The following is a 24517-nucleotide window of genomic DNA, read 5'->3' on the forward strand; positions in this document are numbered from 1 at the left end:
TTCAAGTTTCAGACCTTCCATTGTGCATTCAGATCTAACATTCTACTCCTACTATATATGTCATATGTTACTTTTACACACATTAAATTTCATTTTTCCAAGCCTGTATTCTGTCCAGATCCCTTTGTAAAGACATCTGATTCTAGATTAGCTACTTTCCACCCTGTTTTGTATAATCTACAGATTTAACCAGCTTGTTGTTTATATTCCTATCTAGATCATTTACAAACAGTAAAACTAGCAGTGGCGCCAGTACTGATCCACCCATCTCTTCTCAACACTCAAATATGGCTAGTTTAAAATGTAGAACTGTTTTGTGACATTACTTATGTTATAGTTACTGATATTATGACTGTCAGAAGCCTCTTTACAGACTTGGCTAAACCGTATATGAGAACAAACTTTCTATATAATAAATGTCATAAGACACAGTCTCTTACAGAACAAAAATATTAAAATCTGCAAACAGAATATTTGAATTAAACAGCCCAGTTAATGAAAAATAATTAATATGAAAAAAATGAAATATTTTTTTGCCTCAGAAAAACTATTAAAAATAAAGGAAACTTTCAATAAATTTACTTAGAGTCTTGTGTATGCTTGGGAAATGGCAGCAATTGTATAAATATAATTTGTAGTGGTGAACTCTTTTAATGCAGATCAATGCTCAAAAAAAGGAATAAAGGTCAAAGGGGTCTAATTAAAATCAACAGTTGCACATCTGCTGTCCACAACCCTGATTCAGATAATCTGGCCTGCAGGGCTTGGCATAATAATGAGTGTATTGGTTTGTGCATGCCACATGTAGTAGTCATAGCATAAACTGAGCAAGAGCTGTGCACTCAGAAGCACTGCATTCCTCCTCATTAAATACAGTCAACAGTTTTAAACACTAATATTCTGGATTTTTGAAATGCATACAAAATGAATATTGGTCTTTTTAACCATAGAAACTTAAGCATTTCTAAAGGCAAGAATACAAACATTGCTCCAATCTGAGATATGCTAAATATCCATTGTACAGTATTTGGATTTTTTTTTTTTTTAAATAATAACAACAACAATAATAATAATAAATTTATATAGCACCTTTCCCGTGCTCAAGGCACTTATTTAAACAGCAGGGTATACTGTGTTTCCCCAAAAATAAGACCTACTCCGAAAATAAGCCCTAGCATGATTTTCAGGCTGCTCTGAAATATAAGCCCTACCCCAAAAATAAGCCCTAGTCAAGATCATCAGCTGAAAAGTAAGGTGCATAAGGCCAGGTTTATACTTCACGCGATGTGATGCGTGTGCCCGAAACATCCATTAAATTCCAAGGACATATTTAATGATTACATCCATCAATTCGGGGATGCGTCCATTCCTGCAGAATCGGCGTAAGACAGAAACAAAATCTCTGGACGGGGCATCAGCTCATCGCAAGGTAAACACAAGCACACATATACACTGGCATCATTGTAGCTTCACCGAATCCCCAAACCTTCATGTCTTTGGATGGAAACTGAGCACACTGTGGAAAGCCACCAGGAAAACATGCACACTCCAGGCAGGGATCACAAGGGAGGTGACTCCCTGCAAGACAGCAGTGCTATCGCTCTACCACCGTGCCACCCCCATATGTGTAACTATTAACAGTATTTATTATTTAAACAAAGTTAACGATTTATCTGTAAAATGTAACATATATATTTTAATGCATTTCATCATGAAAGTGATATCAAGTATAAATCTAAGAATTCTAAATGTGCAGAGAGTTGGAATATTATAAATTTAATGTGTTCTGTGTGGCGATGCTGCTTGTCGCTGCTGTCAGGTCAGGAGGAAGCCCCAGAAGCGCGTAGTGATTTAACAACTGGGTGGGTTTTAAGATGACGTTTACGACAGTCTACTTTAATGACAAAGTAAACTACGGGATTAAAGAGGACATTTCGAGTTTAAAGCTGAAATTTCCACTTTAATCACAAAATAAACATTTTCATTATGTCCTTATTTTCTTTTTCTCTGTGGCTCAAATACGCCGCCATACATTCTGATGGTACTGTAAAGGTGGGAAAAAAAAAAAAAAAAAGGACGGCACAGAAGATGGTATTTTAAAATGTATCATGTCAATACTTTGGGGAATATGCAATGCTTGAATATCAAAGCACCATGTATTTGTATGTCGGCATTTTGCTTCACCACATCGAATCATTCACCAAACATCGAAGCACGCACATCAATCCTGGAGGATCCTAAAAGCATAGCAAGAAATTCAGGCTGAAATTAAGGGTTTGAATGTGGAGAGTTATGACGATGTTCAAGAAGAAGATGACATGGCTGTATTTGGATAAATGTATATTGTTGTACATGAATAAATATAAGAAATCCCATGAAAATAACCCCGAGCGCATCTTTTCGAGCAAAAATTAATATGAGACCCGGTCTTATTTTCGGGGAAACACGGTATGCAACAATGGGTAAAACTATTTCTGCATAGAACACTAAACAGATAAATACAGGAGATACAAAGCATTAAATAGAATAAAAGACAATAAACCAGAGTACAATTCTAAATTCAATACAAATAATATCACATACAAATTATCCTGAGCATCTGGACGGAGAGGTAAACTGAAAGAAGGGGCAGAATGTTAAGTTAAAAGCCTTCCTGAACAGATGAGTTTTAAGTTTTTTTTAATGGAATGAATGGAGTCAGCTGATCTAATTAATTAAGGTGCGTCATTCCAAAGTCTGGTCGCTATACAGCTAAAGTCTCTGTCACCCATAGAGTACAGATCAGTGTGGGGCACAACAAGATTGCAAAAACATGTACCAGACTGGTACCTTTTCTGTAGCAGTTATACCAGTAAAAATGGTTTAATCAATTTAAAAGCAGAATTTCATTTTACAATTTAATGAAGACATGTTCAAAATCAGAAACGTTTACCTTCTTGATATAGAGTTAAACCATCATTTAATAAAGGCACATGTTTCTCCTCATTTTGAATGGCACGTTTGGTATCTAAGAGATTATGAGAGGATAGGTCATTTGTTGCAGAAGCTCCTGGTGATGTGCTGTTCTGCATGACAGCCAAGTGCTCTGTAGTTTTATTTGTAGCCTGTGTGTGTCCATCAGAAAAGTTCACCAAGGACTCCATGGCATTTTTGAAGTTGACATGGTGTTGAACCTGCTGGCGGACCCACTTAGAAAGGCCTGTTTTAAAAAAAAAAAAAAAAAAAGAAACACATATAAGAAGTTGTATTTACATGTTGTCACACACATGTGCATGGGAGGCTGTCGAAGGGCTTAACTGGGAGTAAGATGCAGAGTCAAGGGTTGATGAACAGTACTAATGCCTTTTCTCCCTCTTCCACAGACCACCAGAAGGAAAGCCCAGCTAGGACGCTGCCCACTTCCACTGCTACATCACACCCTCCTGCAGACCTTATTTCCATCTGAGATCCCACCCCTTCCTGTGCTTCACCTATAAAATCCAAGCCTTCACTCTCCTATTCAGTATGTATTAAATAATTTATCTTTGTTTTTTTGTCTTGTTCACAAGAGGTCATGAGGTAATTTCAGTATTTTAATCCAGTTACCTAATTAAAATAAAGGTTATTAAATTGAAAAAATATTCAAGTTTCATGATTTCTTGTTAATATGCAAAACAAAATATAAAACAGTTGTCTGAAAAATAACGAGGCACTAATCTCATAGTTTAGGTCATGCTAATGTAGTGGACTATTAATTACAAGACCCTAACAAACTAACACTAACAAACCCTTAGCAAGTCACTAAACCTGGCAGTGTGTCAGTTGAGGAAATATATAAACAAATACTGTGACACTATAATTCAAATGCTTTTGTTAACAAGACTATTTTCCAGAAGTTTATCTAATAACAATAATCAACTCGATTTTCTCATTTACGAAGAGATTATATAATAATTGTATGAATACATCAATTTATGGAAAAAAAATGTTTATTTGATAGTTCTTTAGATAAGTTTCCAATTACTGTGTTATTTTGTGTTTGTAAAATGTAATTTCTTTGCATTGTTGATAAGTTAAATAACAGTTAAAAATAATACATGCCACATATTTAATAAACTGTTAATAAATAAGATGAATAATTAGATATTCCCAAAATTATATATTATTCTAGTCCTGTCTAACTCTTTCATCCTGTTTATATGAAAAATCAGAGTATAAACGTGTATGCAACTGATTAATTTTCTTCTGCCTCTGCGATGCCATTTGCTTTTTAACTAATTTTCAAAAAAAATTTAAATGTACGTAAAAAACAAAAAAGTACAGGCAATCCAAAAAAAAAAAAGGAAAATGAGAAGAAATGTCAATTAATTCACAAACAGTACAAAACTGATGAAAGATCAAAACATATATGAAATACAATTTGTGGAATTAAACATAAGAACAAAGAAGTAAATGTGTAGCACAAATCAGAAAGGCACGGTATGAAAAATTTATATTTTTAAATTTTAAAGAATATTTATACTTTAATTAAAAATGACCTCTTACCGGAAAAATAATAAAATAATGATTTCATTGATCGTAATATAATTTATTAAATTAGTTCAAACAACCACTGTAATTACCGATAAAAGAAACTTCTGTCGTTGACAAAATGTGTATAAACGAAAAACAAACTTACCAACTGTTAGTGTTCATATGTAGCAAATCACATGTGATAAGTGTTAAACACATACTACTACTTACAACATTTGATATATTATTGGTTACATTTCTTTTGTTTTTCCAATTGAGACATAGGCAGGCCAAGTGACATGGTCATACAGTTTCAATAGCAGAATTTCAACCCACAGTCTCAAGAGTTTGAAGTCATAGGTCCAAAGTCTTAACAACTACAACACATGGCTGGATAATATTACTGGTTATAAAATATTATTTATATATATATATATATATATATATAAATATATATAGTGATAGAAGGCTGCACAGTCGGGTTGCCTGGGACGTGGAAGGACTGGGAGAGCGCCAATACCTCCCCTGGGACGCGAGAGGGCTGCTGCCCTAGGGTGCAGGGGAGCCACGAGATTGGAGCTGGGATGCTCCACCCTGTTGGGGCACATGGCCACCACCAGGGGGCGCCCGAACGTTCCAGGAAACATGGACTGCAGCACTAGCGTCACAACAGGAAGTGTTGCCAAACCAGAAGACAGACACATCCGGTGTGCTTTCGAGAGCTCATGCAGTACTTCCGCCACACCCGGAAGTGCTGGGGGGAAGAGGAACAGGGACACCCGGGGGAATATAAAAGGGGCCGCCTCCCTTCATGGTGACGAGAGTCGGGTGGAAGACAGACAAGGTCTGGAGGAGAGAGAAGGAGGCGGCCTGAAGAGAAGGCATTGTGTGTGTTGGCCAGGACTTTGGGGACTTTTGAGCACTACTGTAAATATGGAGCACCAAAATAAACGTGTGTTGGGTGATTCTGTGTCCGGGTCATGTTCCACAATTTAATATTATATATATATATATATATATATATATATATATATATATATATATATATATACACATATACAGTGATCCCTTGCTATATCGCGCTTCGTCTTTCGCGGCTTCACTCCATCACGGATTTTAAATGTAAGCATATGTGAATATATATCGCGGATTTTTCACTGCTTCGCGGATGTCTGCGGTCTACAGTACGTGTGCTTCCTCAGTTGATTTGCCCATTTGAATTCAAACAAGGGACGCTATTGGCGGATGGCTGAGAAGCTACCCAATCAGAGCACGCGGTTAAGTTCCTGTGTGCTGCTGATTGGCTCAGCAACGGAGTGCTGCATTAATCAGGAAGTCTAATCTCACTCATTCAGAATTAATGCACGTTACTGCTAATGCTTCAGGATTGCAGAAAAGGTAAAAGTTTTGGATATGTTGAAGGAGGGGAACAGCTACACCGCTGCAGGACACAATTACAGCATCAATGAGTCCACGATTCTTTTTATTTAAAAAGGAGGAAAAGCATATAAGATCTACGGCCGCAGTGTCCTTTAATCAGGGCGCAAAACGAGTTGCAAGTGGACATGATAAGGCAGTAGACTGGATGGAATCTGCTTTAGATAGATAGATAGAGGGATTTGGATTGAAGAGTGATGGAAGAAGAACAACGGCGGTGCTAAACAGTCGCCTGAAGAGGCTCCTTTAGAAGAGCTGTAACGCTATCCTTTGTTGTGCAGTAAAATTAAACTCATCGTTATCAGACAAGTCGTCGTGTCATTGTTGGTGAGTAACCATAATTAATTATTTACGTACAGTACTTATTACATGTACATAGTTTAGTGTCGCTGTACACACATTTTACTGTATACAATTTTTCTTGTATTGTACGTATTTATTGCTGGTGGCCTGTCTGTTGTAATGGCTGTAACGTATTGATATCGGAGACGCTCAATATCTTTAAAATAATATTTAGGTTTTACTGTATGTAAACTGTGTTTACATACATAATTTCAACGAATCTTACCTAATATCTAAGAGAATACAAAGGGTTTATGCTGTATAACTGTGTGTGAAATGTTTATAATAGTGTGGGAGAGTTTATAAGGGCTTAAAATATATAAAAATAACCATATAAACATATGGTTTCTACTTCGCGGATTTTCTTATTTCGCGGGTGGCTCTGGAACGCAACCCCCGCGATGGAGGAGGGATTACTGTATATATATATATATATATATATATGTGTGTGTGTGTGTATGTATGTATGTATGTATACACACACACACATATATATATATGTCATGAATATGATGAATAACCGCCACTTTTGTATGCAGCATTATCATGAAAAGCACTCACTCTTGGCCTCGCTTTCATTTTAGCTCAAGACTGGGCCAATACCCATCCAACACAGCTGCAGAATGACTGTGCTAGAGCACTACAGCGGAAATGCCCAGATTACTGGGACCTGCATCTGTTTCCTCTTTTTCATACGCTTGTGACAGGCCATATCATATCACTGGCTGTTAACTTCAACAGTTCTTTAGAGGATGTTTGCTTTTCTTTTGATTCCTTCTGTTCTATTTTTTTGCTCATTGTGCACTCTGTGCTACCTGTAAGTTCACCAGAGATTTTTAGAAGATGGGACATCTCAAATAATTGTGAAACACTTTTAGATAATTATAATACTGTTGACAGGGAGGGCGGCACGGTGGCGCAGTGGGTAGCGCTGCTGCCTCGCGGTTGGGACACCTGGGGACCTGGGTTCGATTCCTGGGTCCTCCCTGCGTGGAGTTTGCATGTTCTCCCCGTGTCTGCGTGGGTTTCCTCCGGGCGCTCCGGTTTCCTCCCACAGTCCAAAGATATGCAGGTTAGGTGGATTGGCGATTCTAAATTGGCCCTAGGGTGTGCTTGGTGTGTGGTTGTGTTTGTGTGTGTCCTGCGGTGGGTTGGCATCCTGCCCAGGATTGGTTCCCTGCCTTGTGCCCTGTGTTGGCTGGGATTGGCTCCAGCAGACCCCCGTGACCCTGTGTTCGGATTCAGCGGGTTGGAAAATGGATGGATGGATGTTGACAGGGAATGGTGTCTCAGGCATCCATCTTTGAAACTAAACAAGACAAACTAGAATCTCTTAATTTAAATCTCATTTAAGAAATGGAATTTAGCCACCAACAAGATAAATCTATAATAATAAAAGGCAAAGCCCTCACTGACTGACTGACTGACTCACTCATCACTAATTCTCCAACTTCCCGTGTAGGTGGAAGGCTGAAATTTGGCAGGCTCATTCCTTACAGCTTACTTACAAAAGTTAGGCAGGTTTCATTTCGAAATTCAAAGCGTAATGGTCATAACTGGAACATATTTTTTGTCCATACACTGTAATGGAGGAGGCGGAGTCACGTATCGCGTCATCACGCCTCCTACGTAATCACGTGAACTAAAAACAAGGAAGAGATTTACAGCACGAGTCGCACGCGGGAACGAAGGTAAATGACGTTAATTTTTGACTGTCTTTTAATACTGTGTAAGCATACATATTAACACATGTGCAATTAAACGTGTGCATTTACGGGGTGATTTCTCAGGCTTAAAAGCTCGCCTTTTACTAAAAAGGTAAATGCAAAACTATTTTCAATCAGTTTATTGAAACGCTCCCGTTAAGGATTGCAATAACATATTCGCGAAATAAAAGAACGAAGTGGGGGGAAATGGAGGAACAGCCGCAAACAGCGAAGAGCAAAAAATTAATTAAACAATTGAGAACGGAGCGAGTTAAGCATACAAGCATGTTCATAAGGGAAACAAAGCATGGTGTAAAACGTAACTTTAAATTAAGTTTATACAAACGCTCCCGCTGCGGATTGCAATAACATATTCGCGAGATAAAAGTTTAATGAGAAGACACGACGTATAAACGAACCACACGCCGTGGCGCAACGTTAGGGGCAACAGTTTCAACCATTCTATGATCTGCTTCTCGCAACTGAAAGACGGCACATGGCGGATGTTAGCCGACTTGCTGACCGCAACGTTAGGGGCTTCAACTATGGCGCTGACGCCACATCTCAGTGCCAACACTTTGCAGACTGTAGTTAAAAGACACGCCCTCCTCACTGGACAGTTAAAAACACCAATCAAACTAACGATGACATCAAGTATTACCCAATCAAAAGTAGGAAAGGAGGCATCTTCATAAAATGCGTGTGGGATGATTTGCATGAGACGCTGCTTTAAAAAAAAAAATGATAAAAAAAATACGGGATAAATCCCGTCCAGTATTGATTCAAAACGGGACGCGCAATTTCATTCTCAAACGCGCCACGATTCCGTATTTTAAAGGACGGGTGGCAACCCTACAGTGCCAGGTAACCACCCATACAATCAGATTGTGATTCAGACTAGGAATGCAATGAATGTAATTACCCCGATCTACATACAAGGCGAAAGTCTTGCAACATTCAAAGATGATGGTTTGGGATAAGTACACCATACAACATAAAAGAGCTTAAAAAAAGCAAGATCTCAGAGATCGTAAAAAAAAAAAATAGGAGGTAATGTCGTTTTACTCGCTGTACATTTTAGTCAAACATTACCAGTTATTCCACGAGGGAGACCAGCAGATGAACTCAACGCGTGTTTAAAATCCATGCTTCTCCCACGCTCGGTTATATGTCGCGTGTTCTCCGGTAGGTGCACCAAAAAATGTATACATTTAAGCATGTAATTGGCAAACAAAAAATGAGGTATACCCGAAGACACTACAGTAGTACTTAATGTAACTTTACTTCTTAAATGTTAATGTTTTACTGTTTAATAATTTATACGCTTCTTATATGTTGTTCAAATTCTTTTATCAAAATACCACTGACAGCGCAATGCACGATAACATGGAGTGAATACACCATACGCATCCGCCCACGGCTGCCCTGCTGTGCGCAGATAGGAGTTGATTCTACAATAAAATAAAATAAAAAGAGTAAAACAATCATCACCCATAAAGCGGATAGTAGACGTGACGTACTATATGTGTACCACATTTCAAGTGTATAGGTGAAACGGTTTGCGAGCTACAGGTCATTTAAAATCCTGAACAGACACACAAATTGCCACGGTAGCAAATTACAGAAGAAGATTTAACTGTTTAATAATTTATATTTATATGAAATGTGCTTCTTATATATTACTTCATATTCTCATATGATAATGATGTTAATGTTTATATTGATTTCTGTGTTATTAAAACTGCATGTATGTGTATATATGTATATATATATATATATATATATATATATATATATATATATACTACCAAAATACCCGCGCTTCGCAGCGGAGAAGTACTGTGTTAAACAGGTTATGAAAAAAAAAGGAAACATTTTAAAAATAACGTAACATGATTGTCAATGAAAGCCCGTTTCACTCAGTAAGTCTTATGTGTGTGTTTATGTATGTCTGTATATATATGTAGATGTGTATATGTAGATATGTATATATATGTATATGTATATAAATGTTTATGTGTGTGTGTATATTATATATATTATATATATATATATATATAAAAGACAGCAACAGTTATAACAATGACAACACAATTACATTGACAATCATGTTACGTTATTTTTAAAATGTTTCCTTTTTTTTTCATAACCTCTTTAACACACTACTTCTCCGCTGCGAAGCGCAGGTATTTTGCTAGTCTATACTAATAAAAGGCAAAGCCCTCACTGACTGACTGACTGACTGACTCACTCATCACTAATTCTCCAACTTCCCGTGTAAGTAGAAGGCTGAAATTTGGCAGGCTCATTCCTTACAGCTTACTTACAAAAGTTAGGCAGGTTTCATTGCGAAATTCTACGCGTAATGGTCATAACTGGAACCTGTTTTTTGTCCATATACTCTAATGGAGGAGGCGGAGTCACGTATCGCGTCATCACGCCTCCTACGTAATCACGTGAACTGAAAACAAGGAAGAGATTTACAGCACGAGTCAAACGCGGGAACGAAGGTAAATGATGTTAATTGTTGAGTGTCTTTTAATACTGTGTAAGCATACATATTAACACATGTGCAATTAAACGTGTGCATTTACAGGATGATTTCTCAGGCTTAAAAGCTCGCCTTTTATCAAACGCGGGAACAAAGGTAAATGACGTTAATTGTTGAGTGTCTTTTAATACTGTGTAAGTATACATATTAACACATGTGCAATTAAACGTGTGCATTTACGGGGTGATTTCTCAGGCTTAAAAGGGCACAAACCACATTAGATTTCATGCTCAAGAGTAAGCTCAGCACACAGCTTGGTCATATTACAACCAGAGGGCCGAACTGACAACGTGGTATACAAAGAGATCGCGGCTCACGTGAAGTGGCTGAACGCAGCAGGAGTGATGACTTCGATGAATCAAACCTGTTCAAAAAACACATTACACAATTGATAAGGTACGAAAACAATATGAAACCGATTGTGGATTTGCGTACAGCCACTTAAACTTTGTGACGGCACGAGACTTCAGGTCACGTGTCTGCAAAAGAACCTCATCGAGGCAACTATTTTTACTGGCGGTGGCTCAGGGGAGAGAGTTTTTATTCCTCGCATCCCCATTATACCCTCTGATCTCCCATTTCAATTCAAACACCTCTAATTTCCACTAAGGCTCTGCTTCGCAATGACAATTAATAAGTCTCAGGGACAGACCCTACAAAAGGTTGGCATTGATTTGAGGCAGGACTGCTTTTCACATGGCCAACTGCACGTTGCATGCTCAACCGTAAGCTCAGCTCACAGCTTGGTCATATTACAACTGGAGGGGCGAACTGACAACGTGGTATAAACAGAGATCCTTAACAAATAATTATTGATTCATTTTCCCTCAGTTTAAAAAGGTTTACTTTTCTTCTTAATAAAAATTTTAAAGCAGTACTTCGCCGCTGCGAAGCGTGGGTATTTTGATATATATCAAAATATATCGCGTCATCACGCCTCCCATGTAAGCACGTGAACTGACCCGCTGCCGTTTGCAATGCCATATTCGCGAGATACAAGTTTAATGAGAAGACACGAGGTATAAACGACAGTTTGGTTCACTTTCTAACAGAGTTAAAATTGCTGTAGCGAGAAACTTTTAATTGCCAGGTCTTAGCTAACATTAAATAAACCCGTGGACATCGCAACATCACACAAGAGAGCGGCTCACGTGAAGTGACTGAACGCAGCAAGAGTGATGACTTCGATGAATCAAACCTGTGCAAAAAACACATTACACAATTGATAAGGTACGAAAACAATATGAAACCGATTGTGGATTTGCGTACAGCCACTTAAACTTTGTGACGGCACGAGACTTCAGGTCACGTGTCTGCAAAAGAACCTCATTGAGGCAACTATTTTTACTGGCGGTGGCTCAGGGGAGAGAGTTTTTATTCCTCGCATCCCCATTATACCCTATGATCTCCCATTTCAATTCAAACGCCTCTAATTTCCACTAAGGCTCTGCTTCGCAATGACAATTAATAAGTCTCAGGGACAGACCCTACAAAAGGTTGGCATTGATTTGAGGCAGGACTGCTTTTCACATGGCCAACTGCACGTTGCATGCTCAACCGTAAGCTCAGCTCACAGCTTGGTCATATTACAACCGGAGGGGCGAACTGACAACGTGGTATAAAGAGAGATCCTTAACAAATAATTATTGATTCATTTTCCCTCAGTTTAAAAAGGCTTACTTTTCTTCTTAATAAAAATTTTAAAGCAGTACTTCGCCGCTGCGAAGCGCGGGTATTTTGATATATATATATATATATATGTCAATGTATGTCTAGATATATGTAGATATGTATATATGTGTATATATATATGTACATATGTATATATATATGTACATATGTATATATATATGTACATATGTAAATATATATATATGTAAATATATATATATATATGTAAATATATATATATATATATATATATATATATATATATATATATATATATATATATATATATATATATATATATATAGTGTGTATGTATGTATGTATGAGTGTATATATATATATATGTATGTGTGTGTATATGTATATATGTATATATGTGTGTGTGTATATGTATATATGTATATGTGTGTATGTATATGTATGTGTATATATATGTTTTTAAAATGTTTCCTTTTCTTTTTCATAACCTCTTTAACACACCACTTCTCCACTGCGAAGCGCGGGTATTTTGCTAGTTACTCATAAATTTCAGCAAAGCAGAGTATAACTTTGTTAAAAACTGTATACCTAGGTTAAAATCTTCTAAAATTTATTCAGGAGAAAATTTGAAATATCATATGTTTTAGGATGTCCTACAAGCAGATTTTACTGAGAAAATTTTTTGCATATTTGCCAGTGTTGACTTTACAATTGGGCGGCACGGTGGCGCAGTGGTAGCGCTGCTGCCTCGCAGTAAGGAGACCCGGGTTCGCTTCCCGGGTCCTCCTTGCGTGGAGTTTGCATGTTCTCCCCGTGTCTGCGTGGGTTTCCTCCGGGTGCTCCGGTTTCCTCCCACAGTCCAAAGACATACAGGTTAGGTCGATTGGCGATTCTAGATTGGCCCTAGTGTGTGCTTGGTGTGTGGGTGGGTGTGTCCTGCGGTGGGTTGGCGCCCTGCCCAGGATTGGTTCCCTGCCTTGCGCCCTGTGTTGGCTGGGATTGGCTCCAGCAGACCCCCCGTGACCCTGTGTTCGGATTCAGCGGGTTGGAAAATGGATGGATGGATGGACTTTACAATTATTTTCAGTCTTCTAGTAACATTGTATAGAATAATACTGGATGGGGCAGTATTATGCAACAAAACGTGAATTGTGGTATCTTAAGGTAAATCACATTCTAGTATTTTAACCAAATGGTAAAATCCTAACTCAGTTGAAAAGTCATGTCTCAGTTTATTTAAAATTGCTTACTTGTCTGACCACTGAGCAACAAGTCGCGACTCTCCAGCTCCATGACAAATAGAAAACATAGTAATGAACATAGTATAATTTTAATTAATAAAAAAACACAAAAATATCTAACTATTGTATTTATAACAAACACAAACCAGTTTACTAATGCCAAGAAGCTCAAAATACCTAGTATAAATTTAAAGGAATTATTGATATTCATATCTTTCATTGATAATAATGAAACAAACTGAATAACTAGAAATTAAAATACTGTAGTATAGTGTTAGACACAAACTATTACCATTCCTGAAAGCACCCTTAGAATTTTGAATGTATTACTTCCAGTCGATAATAAGAAAAAGTGTCAATTCTTAATATTTAAATTTTATTCTTCTTTACTAAAAGTTAACAAAATGAAATAGTCAATACAAAATTTCACAAACCAACTAAAATATACTAAAGTATCTAAACTACTCAGATTTAATTTATAAAAATGTGTATTTCATAACATATGTAGTGTTTGTGTATTTAATATTTTTAAATAGGCCAGCCCTGAAGTAAATATGGACACATTTAAACTGTAATTCACACAAGAAATGTTAACCAAATAAAAAGATATCCATAAGACCACCTGACAAAGTACCTGTCATACGTTATTCTAATTATTTATGAACAATTACTACTTTGTTTGGCTTAGCTGGTGAGGTATTTTAAAACAAAGGATAACAGCCCAGTCTGTCTTTTCTTGACAATGAGGAAAGAAGAAATGGCCAGAAGTTCTACAAAGGCTGATTGAAGTAGTGCTAGAATGTACTAGTACAGTAAACATAACATTTAAGGCTGGATATACTGGACTATAGACAACAACAAGACAAGCTGAAATAGTCTTATATTCTACACTAAAAAAATTATTTATAAAATGTTAAACATAAAAAAAGAAGAAGAAAAAAAAATGTTCAAAAAAGCGCAAATGGCATCTGGAAACGTTCAGGGTAATGTGGTATTGCTTGGTTAAAAAAAACAAACAAACAAACAATGGTTTACTTTTGAAATGGAATACTAGCACCATCCAGTGGTTAAAAGCTAGTTCCTGAAAAAGATATTGCATCAACTTGTTATCAGCTTATTTAAGCATTAGTAATTGATGAAGGGTACTATGCTGAACCTTTTTTGAAAACAGTCAAAATAAAATTTTCAAAATGCCCTTAACGTTCTGGTACAAATGACAATTAATGAGTGTACTCTGGTACACTCAATACTTTTTTTTCTATAGATAATGCTTACAGACCCGGTAAAAATATAAAACTGAATTCAAGTCATCCCTGTTCCTTCTGTGGCGAGCGGCTGGGGGTGGTACCCAGCCGGGACGCCCAGAAGGACCGGAGGAGGGATTACACCTCCTCCAGACCACGAGAGGGCAACCGCCCTATGGGGACCACAGGGAAGGAGCATAGAAGCGCCCCAATGCCAGAGGAGCCCTGGCCCTCAGCACTTCCGCCACACCTGGAAGTGCTGGGGGAAAGAAGACCAGGGACACCCGGAGTGCTTCCGGGTGCACAGGTGGCACTTCTGCCACACCAGGGAGTGACGGCAGGTGCTCATTCGGAGGCACCTGGAGCATGTCCGGGTGGGTTTAAAAGGGGCCGCCTCCCTCCATTCGATGGCTGGAGTCAGGAGGAAGATAAACAGAGCTCGGGAGGAGACGAGTGGAGGCGGACCTGAAGAAGAGGCATTGTGTGAGACCTGAACTTGGGGGGTGAAAGTGGGTTGTGTGCTGTTTCACTGTATATAAATTTATAATAAACGTGTGTTGGGTTTTGTACCTACGGTGTCCGCCTGTCTGTGTCTGGGCCAGTTGCCACACTTCATTCAAACTAAAGTGGCAAGTGCAAGGCTTAAAAATGTGATATTAAATGCTAGTACTCTTTAATGATCATAATAGTTTTCAAATGCCTACACAGAAAATTATATAATTCAAAATGAAAATTGAAGGTCTCATTTAAAAAAAATTAAATAAAAACAATAAATTTATCAAACAAATACTGAGAGTAAAGCCTAACACATCATTGAACTTTACCATTAATATATTTATTAGGATTGCATCTGAAGCGATCATCCACAAGTATAAGTGCACCCCAGTCATTCTTATGCCTGATACACCTGCAAAGAAAGCAAAAAATTAAACCTTGTAATTGTCAAATTAGGAAAAGTAAATTAAAATTAAATCAATAGTGAGTCAGCAGGGTTCCTTCTAGGATATTTTTCAAAGGATTCTTTCCTTCACATGGAGAATCATAAATCCACAGAATAAGTACTGAGGCAAAATATTTATTATGCTAAATGTCCTATTTCAATTCAATAATATTTGGCAATAGTTAGTTGATCAAAGACTAATGTGTGATGTTGGGATAAATGACTGTTCTTATCAAAATATTTTGTATATTACACATACAATGCAAGTGTCAACTAGGGCTGCCAGATCGAATGTAACTATTCAAATATAATTCAAAATGTATTTAAAAAATATTATGAGCGAATACAATTTGAGCGAATACAAGCGGCTGAAATGAGTTTCCTCTGCAGGGTGTCTGGGCTCTCCCTTAAAGATAGGGTGAGAAGCTCAGTTATCTGGGAGGGGCTCAGAGTAGAGCCGCTGCTCCTCTGCATCGAGAGGAATCAGATGAGGTAGCTCGGGCATCTAATCAGGATGCCTCCCTGGTGAGGTGTTCTGGGCACGTCCAACCGGGAGGAGGCCCCAGGGAAGACCCAGGACACGCTGGAGGGACTATGTCCCCCAGCTGGCCTGGGAATGCCTCGGGATTCTCCCGAAAGAGCTAGAAAAAGTGGCCGGGGAAATGGAAGTCTGGGTATCTCTGCTCAAGCTGCTGCCCCCGCGACCTGACCTCGGATAAGCAGAAGAGGATGGATGGATGGATGGATTAAAAAAAAAAAAAACAGTCTCGTTCAAAGACAAAAGTTGACGTTTGATTGTCAAAGAATGTTTTTTTGTTTTACCTACACTAATTTTGGTTTCTTGTTACTCCAGATGCACTATGTAAACTTGAAGTATTTTACTGATCTGCTTTTGCACATCAGTACCATGGCAAGCCATTTCATAATTTTGATTGGTTAGTTTATCATCTTCATTAGTAAAACGTGCAGCCAGGCCCCTTCACAACATGGTGCTTTTTTCCTGTCCTATTACTCTGCACTTTGATCTACAAATGTACTCAAAGTAGTTTTTTTCAATGCTTCACATATGTGACATCACAGGGGCATACTGGCTTTTTATTCAGAATGTTGCTATATAAATGGTACTTTGCCTCGGTTTGTTGGACACTTCCAAAATAGTAAAACAATTTTGCCTTTGTCTGCCTGCCTCTTGCCTGCTATCCTTACCCTGTTGCTGTTTTACTAACTTACTGGTACTCCTCCTGATCTTGAAATGCTCTGCCCATACCTGTTTGGCAGCAAGACATGTCATAATACTACAATAAATACAGCAAGACTCCTGTTGTGTGTTGCTAGCTGGTCACAAGCAACACTGTCATAAGCGCTTCATGATTTGCAGATGCATGAGTAAAAAAAGCAATAAATATTAATAGTAATATAACGAAGCACGGTGCCAGCATGTTGCTGCTCATATGGATTTTAGCTCCTTTTGCATGGCTGCTTTTGTGGTTTGCTGTCCCGAGAAGGACTTTCACACCCAGCCATCAGTACTAGATTGAAAAAAGACAGCATTGCAGATGCTCAGGATTTTGATGGCTCTTATATTTAAACATTAATTTCCTGTGTATCACTAGGATTAATTAAAAATATAAATAAATTCACATACAGTCTCAGTCTTTAGAATGTCCTATGTGTGAATACTCAAGTTGTATGCTAAAGCCATTCAATTTTTCTACATCACTGACTGTGATGTGGTTGATTAAGGTAATTAATTTGGTCTGAAAACTGAAAACAAATTACCAAAAAATACATGTTCATTGAAATGTGAGGGTATAATGAATACTTTTATTCTCAAGAAAATACCTGTTTGCAGAAAAAACTAGATGGATGTTTAAAGAAATATCTGCAGGATTAGGAACGGCAGTCAATTTTAGTAATAAAGCCATCAAAAACTAAAATGGTAAAAATTGCACACTTAACTTTCCCATTATACCTTTGGTTTACATAGGTATGTTACTCTATTAGCATAAATACATGATGATGACAGTAATTTTGTGTTAAAGTGCTAGTTGGATACAAGTTTTATGCTTACTGCTTTAGTTGGAATAAAAAAGGCTAATAATAGCAACATAAATTAAAAAAGAGCAAAAGCCTGCTTTCCTTTGTTCTGCACTATATTGTGACAAAATATGCTCACTTTCAATGTATCATTATTTATTAATTTATATTCTTTTTAAATAATCTTTCTTTGCATTTTGAAAGTGAAACCACCACAATAATACCAGGTAGTTTAACCAAACATTTTTCTGTAATGTTCAATATATGCTCTATCACTTCTGGCATTCTCCTTGTATGTTTCTTCCTTTTAAGTGTGGAACAGGATATTGACTCTTACGTATACCTGAAAATAAGTAAATATTACTCTGATTTTATAAAATATTTTACATATTGCTGTAAATGCACTGAAAAACAAATGTTCTTATTAATAACTGCATAAGAAAAAGGAATTTTATACTCCAAGTAAGAATTTTCATAGGAGAAGTTTCTCCCTACCTTCCCAATGCTTGATTGAGAGCTCTAAATGCTTGAATCTCATACCACTGGCTGCCTGATAAAAGACCACGTGTCTTGCAATGCTGGTCATTATACTTCCTTTTGAGCTCCACCTTAGAAATAGATAAATTATTCATTTAAAGAGGTGTTTTCTATACTTAGAAAATCAAAAGTACAATCAGAATTTTAAAAAATGAACACAAATAACTCAATGTTTTCTTTAGTCTGAAATAGCAATGTTGATTACTAGTTTCCAATGAATGCACCCTTTCCTGCAAGAATGTTTGTGCTCTGTTCATTTAATATATGATTACTCAAAATTGTGTAGTTAAAAAAAGGGTTGATTTCCTTTACCTATAAATATAATTAGAAAAATTAAATGATGCAGTTTGAACTAGAATGTGAAGAGTGAACACTAAACTTTCAAGAAATTTGTATGTTAACATCGAGAAATTATTTTTAAGAAAACAGATAATTAAAATAAATCACAAGGAAAATAAATGGTCTGAATATACACAGAATTTCACCAAATACTGCAGATTATTCTTGTTCATAATAGGACACACAAATAAAAAGCTTTGATTACTAATAATGACATGCTCACTTGTAGAAGTGACACTGTTTCTCAGGCTTATGATCTTACATCAAGAACAACATCTCAACATCTACATCCAGAAGAAAATATTAAAATTCCAAAGTGTTCAGAAAATTCAACATTTAAGGATTACTAATTATGTATAATAGTGCTATGTCTTTTACAAATGAACTATAAAAATATGTTGGAATTTTAATGTATAAATAAATACAAGCCAACCGAACATAAATACCTGCTTCTAAAAAGAAACAAAAATATTAATTAAAACTCTCAATGCAAAATGTTTAAAAGCCCCTCAATCTGCTCCATCCTATTCCAAACATTTTACATAAACAGTACAACACCAAACAAATTAATTCCCGTAATTCAGTTGCAAATCTTTTGAATTATCCATGCCAGCACTGCACAGTGCTTTGTTTACTAACACATCAGTATTATAGCATTACATACAGTATCATTACATAATACTGCCAAATGAGACCATCAGATTGAGAAACGAGAAAATAGTAATGTAATACATAGTATAACTCAGTGTCTTTTTTTGAAAAAGTTATTGTTTAAACACAGCAGAAGAAAAAAAGTACAACCACAGTGCAAAAAATGTTATGATAATAAATGCCCATGATAGTTTAAACTACTTTATACCTATGCTTGAATCCAATACCTAGTATATACCACACAATAATAAATATACATACTCACTTGAAACTTTGCAGAATGCTAAAATAGTTCTTTTCACTACAAAAGCAGTAAACTGATGAAATATAATAAACTACCCATAAAACTTTTATTTAATATACCGTAAACTACATGCAAATGCAGTATTAGTGTACTGTATAGATTATTGTTTTTTCATCAATGCAGATGAGTTTAAAATAAATTATTTTGCTCCTGTAAATTAATATTGCAAGGTAACTATGGAAAAAACAGTTAATTATTAGAACTCCATGAAGATTTAGCAACAGGCAACAAAGTTTTCTTTTAATAAACAACTCTGAAAAACAAATTCTTCTTTCCTAAAATGTTTTATTGAAGAGTTTTCGTAACTGTGGACTTTATGACAGTTAAACAAGAAAACCTACTAGCTAGTTGCAAGACAAAAGTCAAAATAATCATGTAAACAGAAAGCATATTGAATGTAAAGTGGGTTGACTAATAAAGGCAGAGCAAAACAAATCATGTTAGTGGTAACACTTGAGGCCTAAAGTAGTTTATACTTGCATGCCTCAAAAGACAGATTTGTTATGAAGGGGTAAAAAGAAGAAACAAGAAAGGGACACTTCAAAAGAATCCTTGCCACAAATATGCCATGGAAATGTCCATCAATTCATTCAGTGCTTTGTATTATAGCCTTAACCTTTTTAAATTGACAAGTGAAAAGTTCAATTCCTATTTGACACAATCTGCTCAAGGACAAAAGTCAGAAGATCTCTAACCACTGTTGACAGGTAACTTGATTTAAAACTGTTATATAAAATGTCAGGTAGAGCACGACTTATCAAGATGCATCCAACACTTTAAAAAATAAACAAAATGGCAAAACATTACCACGAGCACAGGCTTATTTTTCATTTCATATGAAAATCAATACAATAATATATGAAATTATATAGAAATGAAGAGTTAGTTACCCATAAAATGAGTCTCAACCTAATTATTTTATTGTTTATAGTCAATTAACAGCAGATCTTTTTGTATTTGTTAAAACATATAAAACTACCACTGAAAAAATATACCATGGAACATAATAATGGTTTATAACAATAATGTGTGAACACAATTAATCAATTGTTATTTGATGCAGCCCTTTTAACATAGAATAACATCCCTTGCAGATTACAAAGAAAATAAGAGAACAATTTAAAGTTGCAATATAACATACAATACAGGTTTGAAAACCAGGAAATTAAGAACCGAGTGCAGTGTACTGACAGTATAATCTAATACTACAGAATAAACAACAGTACCATAATTAAAGAATTAGATAATAAAATATGCTACTATGGATGCTGGTTCACTGATATACATATGGAGAATCCTAGGAATATAAGGCCAAAAACTAAGAGTTTTCATTAAGTGTCACATAAATAGTATTTGCATTACTAAAAAGGCCTTTGCTAAAGTATCTCAAGAGTCTTGCAAGTTTTCATTAGGCAAGCAGCTGCACTTTAATTAACAACAGTTTTTATCATTAGCTGATAAAAATAGTTTAGAAAATGTTTTGAGGTTTACATTTCAGCAAAAATAGGGCATCATTCAGGACACCAAGCTCTTTGTAGCAATAAGTAAACTGAAGTTATCTTGTATTTTACAAGCTTTTGCAGAGAGAGAGAGAGAGAGAGAGAGAGAGAGAGAGAGAGAGAGAGAGAGAGAGGGAGAGAGAGAGAGAGAGAGAGAGAGAGAGAGAGAGAGAGAGAGAGAGAGAGAGAGAGAGAGAGAGAGAGAGAGAGAGAGAGAGAGAGAGAGAGACAGAGAGAGAGAGACAGAGAGAGACAGAGAGAGAGAGACAGAGAGAGAGAGAGAGGAGATACTTTATGAAACCCAAGGGGAAATTCACAATTTACCAAATACTTTTTTTGAGTGTGAATTGCAAGTGACAACATATACTGTTTGATATGATACTATCAAGATACCTGGGTCAATCACAATATAATAATATTGATATTTTGTCTTGTGATATTAACTATTGCAATTTATTATTCCATTCTTTACTGAAATTAAAGTTTTAATTTGTCAAAAGAATGTGTGAAGAAGCCCCCATAACCTCAATGTACACAAAATGACAAATAGAGAGAGACTTATAGCACACTGTTCTTGGTTTTCCACTTTCATTTAGATTAAATTAGTTTTGGAGCTTGAGCATGATGTATACAGCAGCCTTTAGGAGCTCCAGTTAGCCAGAGGTGAGACAGTCACATCAGCTGATTCCTCTAATTGAAAACGGAGGACAGAGTCAGGCGACAATACGTTTTTTTCATTTGAAAGTGGAAAGGTTGTTCATTAGAAAGCTGTTGGTTTGATTAATGACAATAACACAGAAATATACTCAAACAAAACATTTGAATAGGTTGTTACTGGGAGTGATTTTTAAAGGCAAGATGGCAAAAAAAGATTTCTGTAATGATGCAAAGTGCATCAGGAGAAAAGCATCGGACTGGATACATTTTAAATTTTAGACAGTGAAAACTGCATTGTACATTTAAATATACAAGTAATTCAAATATGAACATGACAGCTTTAGTTTGAAATGTACCAGAGTATTATAATTTCATACGATGCAAATGTAATATTTCATATTAGGAGTTGCCATCATGTCTCTTGCACAAATTAAAATAGTTCACAGGCTTTTTTTCATTTTCACCTTAAAATAGTAAATGCACAATGATTAAGTAGGCTAAAAATACAGTAAACACTACAACGCATTGAAGCCCTGTCTTTTTATTAGTAAAAAAAAATGTAATCAATACATTTTTACTGTAGTTAAGAAACAGTAGCTTTTTGGGCTACAGGATTTTATTTGAGTCATGTAAAGGCTGGGAAATGCAAGGTCATAAGTTAAATCCCAAAAGATGGACGACCAGATATTTGTGACGCCGCGGGCACAACACACATCCATTATATTATTATCTGGGTATGAAGTTTCATCTTTATCTGCTAAAATATATTGTAATACTTGGAGAATGCAAGGAAACACCAACTAGTTGTTTAATATTTTACCTTTAGTCTCTTCTTCAGTATTAAGTGGTATGCCTTTACAAAAGCCCTTTGAAACAGAGAAAATTAGAGGTTTATAAAAACATAGAACTGCCAAAGAAAGCCATCTTTAGGACTTTTAAAACAATGCCTGTAAGTAGTATCAGAGATTGTATAATAGTTTAAACTATGTTTTGTTCAGTCATTTTTGCAGTTTCTTCATAATTTTTGCTATGCAGATTTTAAAGAGTTAACTATGAAGTACAATACCCTACCACTGAAAGCAGGGGCTAATGCCTTAAGGCATTAAATGTCATCCAAGTACAATCAGAATCTATTTCAACATGTAACCCTTCAATCCCTCACATCATGTCAGTGTTCAATGCAAGATGACATGATGCATATGCGAAAAAGCCAATTCTGGCTGCTAGCAAATATCCTAAATGTGCAATAAACCACAGGCTGGGGGCCTTAGTTAAATGTCAAAAGATAGCCTTTTCCATATACCTGTTCATCCTTAAAAATATACACTTAGCCATCAGGCATGCTTGGCAGACAAACTGTTCTGCCAAGCAGCAGAAGTCAGCCTGTGGCAAAAGCAACCATCTTGTAGCTGTCACACAGATTACCCCTTATCTGTTTGCAGACCTTCATTGTCTGCTCTCATGTAAGTTCAAGTTTAGGAGAGATTCATGGTACCTGCTTCAGGCCACTACTCACTTCTTTTAAATGCTTTAAGCCTTCAACTCGGAAGCTACCAAAACACACATACATTTAAAATGATACAGAAAGACACTTAGCACAGTGCTGCTATTTAATACTTGGTTTATCAGATAAGCATCTGTGAAAATATGCATTGATAAAGTTCATTATGCAGCATATACTGAAGGTGAACAATAATGCAGTTAGCAATACAAAAAAGTGCCTTAAATACAAGTAAATTTGTACCTCAATCATATCACTTGTCCAGCAAATGATGACCAGTAATGCAGAAGTACAGTACAAGATAAATATTTCAAGATATATTACTCAGCCGCTTACAACTTACCCGCCATTAATATGCTAATTGTGTAATAACAATATAGTTGAAATAGAGAGTGAAACTGATGTCTTTAAAAGTAGCTATACAAAGAGCTTGAGTAAGCTACAAATAAGTACAACTGCTCCAGTACAATTTACTGAATTATTTGACAGTAGCTGAAGCGTTTACAAAATATTGACTGCAACTAGGAGGTCACATTTTTATACCAATACATTCATTAAGTGTGGGAAAACACTATTTTGTTTGGTGATTGAACTAAGAATCGTGTTAAAAACTAGAAGCAAGCATGAAAATGTAGTTAATTTGACAAAATGATTATAATAATTGTCAACAAAATGCAATTTAATTTTTTACTACACCTTAACATATCTCTCACAAGGAGTTCCACAGAGCAGACTAAGGGCATATTAAAAATTTATGAAAACCAGCAACAATAAAATGATGAGTTTAATCACACTTAGGAAGTAAGACAGTCTATCAGAAAATGAAAAAACATTTTTGGAGACACTATATTCAACCTATATAATCTGGATGTTATGGTATGCAAGAAACAAACAACATGGTCATTAAGTGGTCAGTGTTGCAGTCTTATTGATACTATGGTCCTGTTTTCAAATGCCAAACCCAGTCATTGTCAGTGTGGAGTCTGCATTTTGACTCTGTGTCCCTGTCCCTGATGTGCAGGTTATCTGGTGACACTAAAGTAGCCCAGTGAGTGTGTAAATGTCTGCCATCAGAGGAGTCTGAAATGGAATGGCGACTTTTGACTTTTCCAGGGCTGGATTTTGGCTTGTTCTGTTAGGACAGGCTCCAGCTTTTAATGACCCTGAATTAGATTAGCTGTTATGTCACATGCATTTTCTAAAGCATCACTGTTACATTGCAAGTATTAAGTGACTGTGACTTGTGAGATGATGGGGATCCCTTTAGAGAGAAGCACGAAGTTGAATGTGTTTTAAAGGCATATTATATTGTGTATGTGTTAGGTTCAGGTTAATTCAGAATGAATAAACATGCTCCCTAAAGCTAAACCTCCAGCAATTCTTTTCAGTT

The 24517-nt window shown here is 36.3% G+C and overlaps 1 protein-coding gene across 2 annotated transcripts in view; it reads right to left on the reverse strand.

The window, feature by feature from the left end:
- brip1 (BRCA1 interacting helicase 1) overlaps positions 1-24517 on the reverse strand; it is a 212975-nt gene that overhangs the window by 14606 nt on the left and 173852 nt on the right. For both annotated transcript variants that reach the window (XM_028807058.2, XM_028807059.2), the window contains exons 17-19: positions 18135-18247; positions 15487-15569; positions 2933-3199 (exon numbers count right to left, since the gene is read on the reverse strand). In XM_028807058.2, the coding sequence (XP_028662891.2) occupies positions 2933-3199; positions 15487-15569; positions 18135-18247 (463 nt within the window). The remainder of the gene's footprint in view (positions 1-2932; positions 3200-15486; positions 15570-18134; positions 18248-24517) is intronic.

The sequence above is a fragment of the Erpetoichthys calabaricus genome, chromosome 8, assembly GCF_900747795.2.
Source record: "Erpetoichthys calabaricus chromosome 8, fErpCal1.3, whole genome shotgun sequence".
Lineage (NCBI taxonomy): Eukaryota > Metazoa > Chordata > Cladistia > Polypteriformes > Polypteridae > Erpetoichthys > Erpetoichthys calabaricus.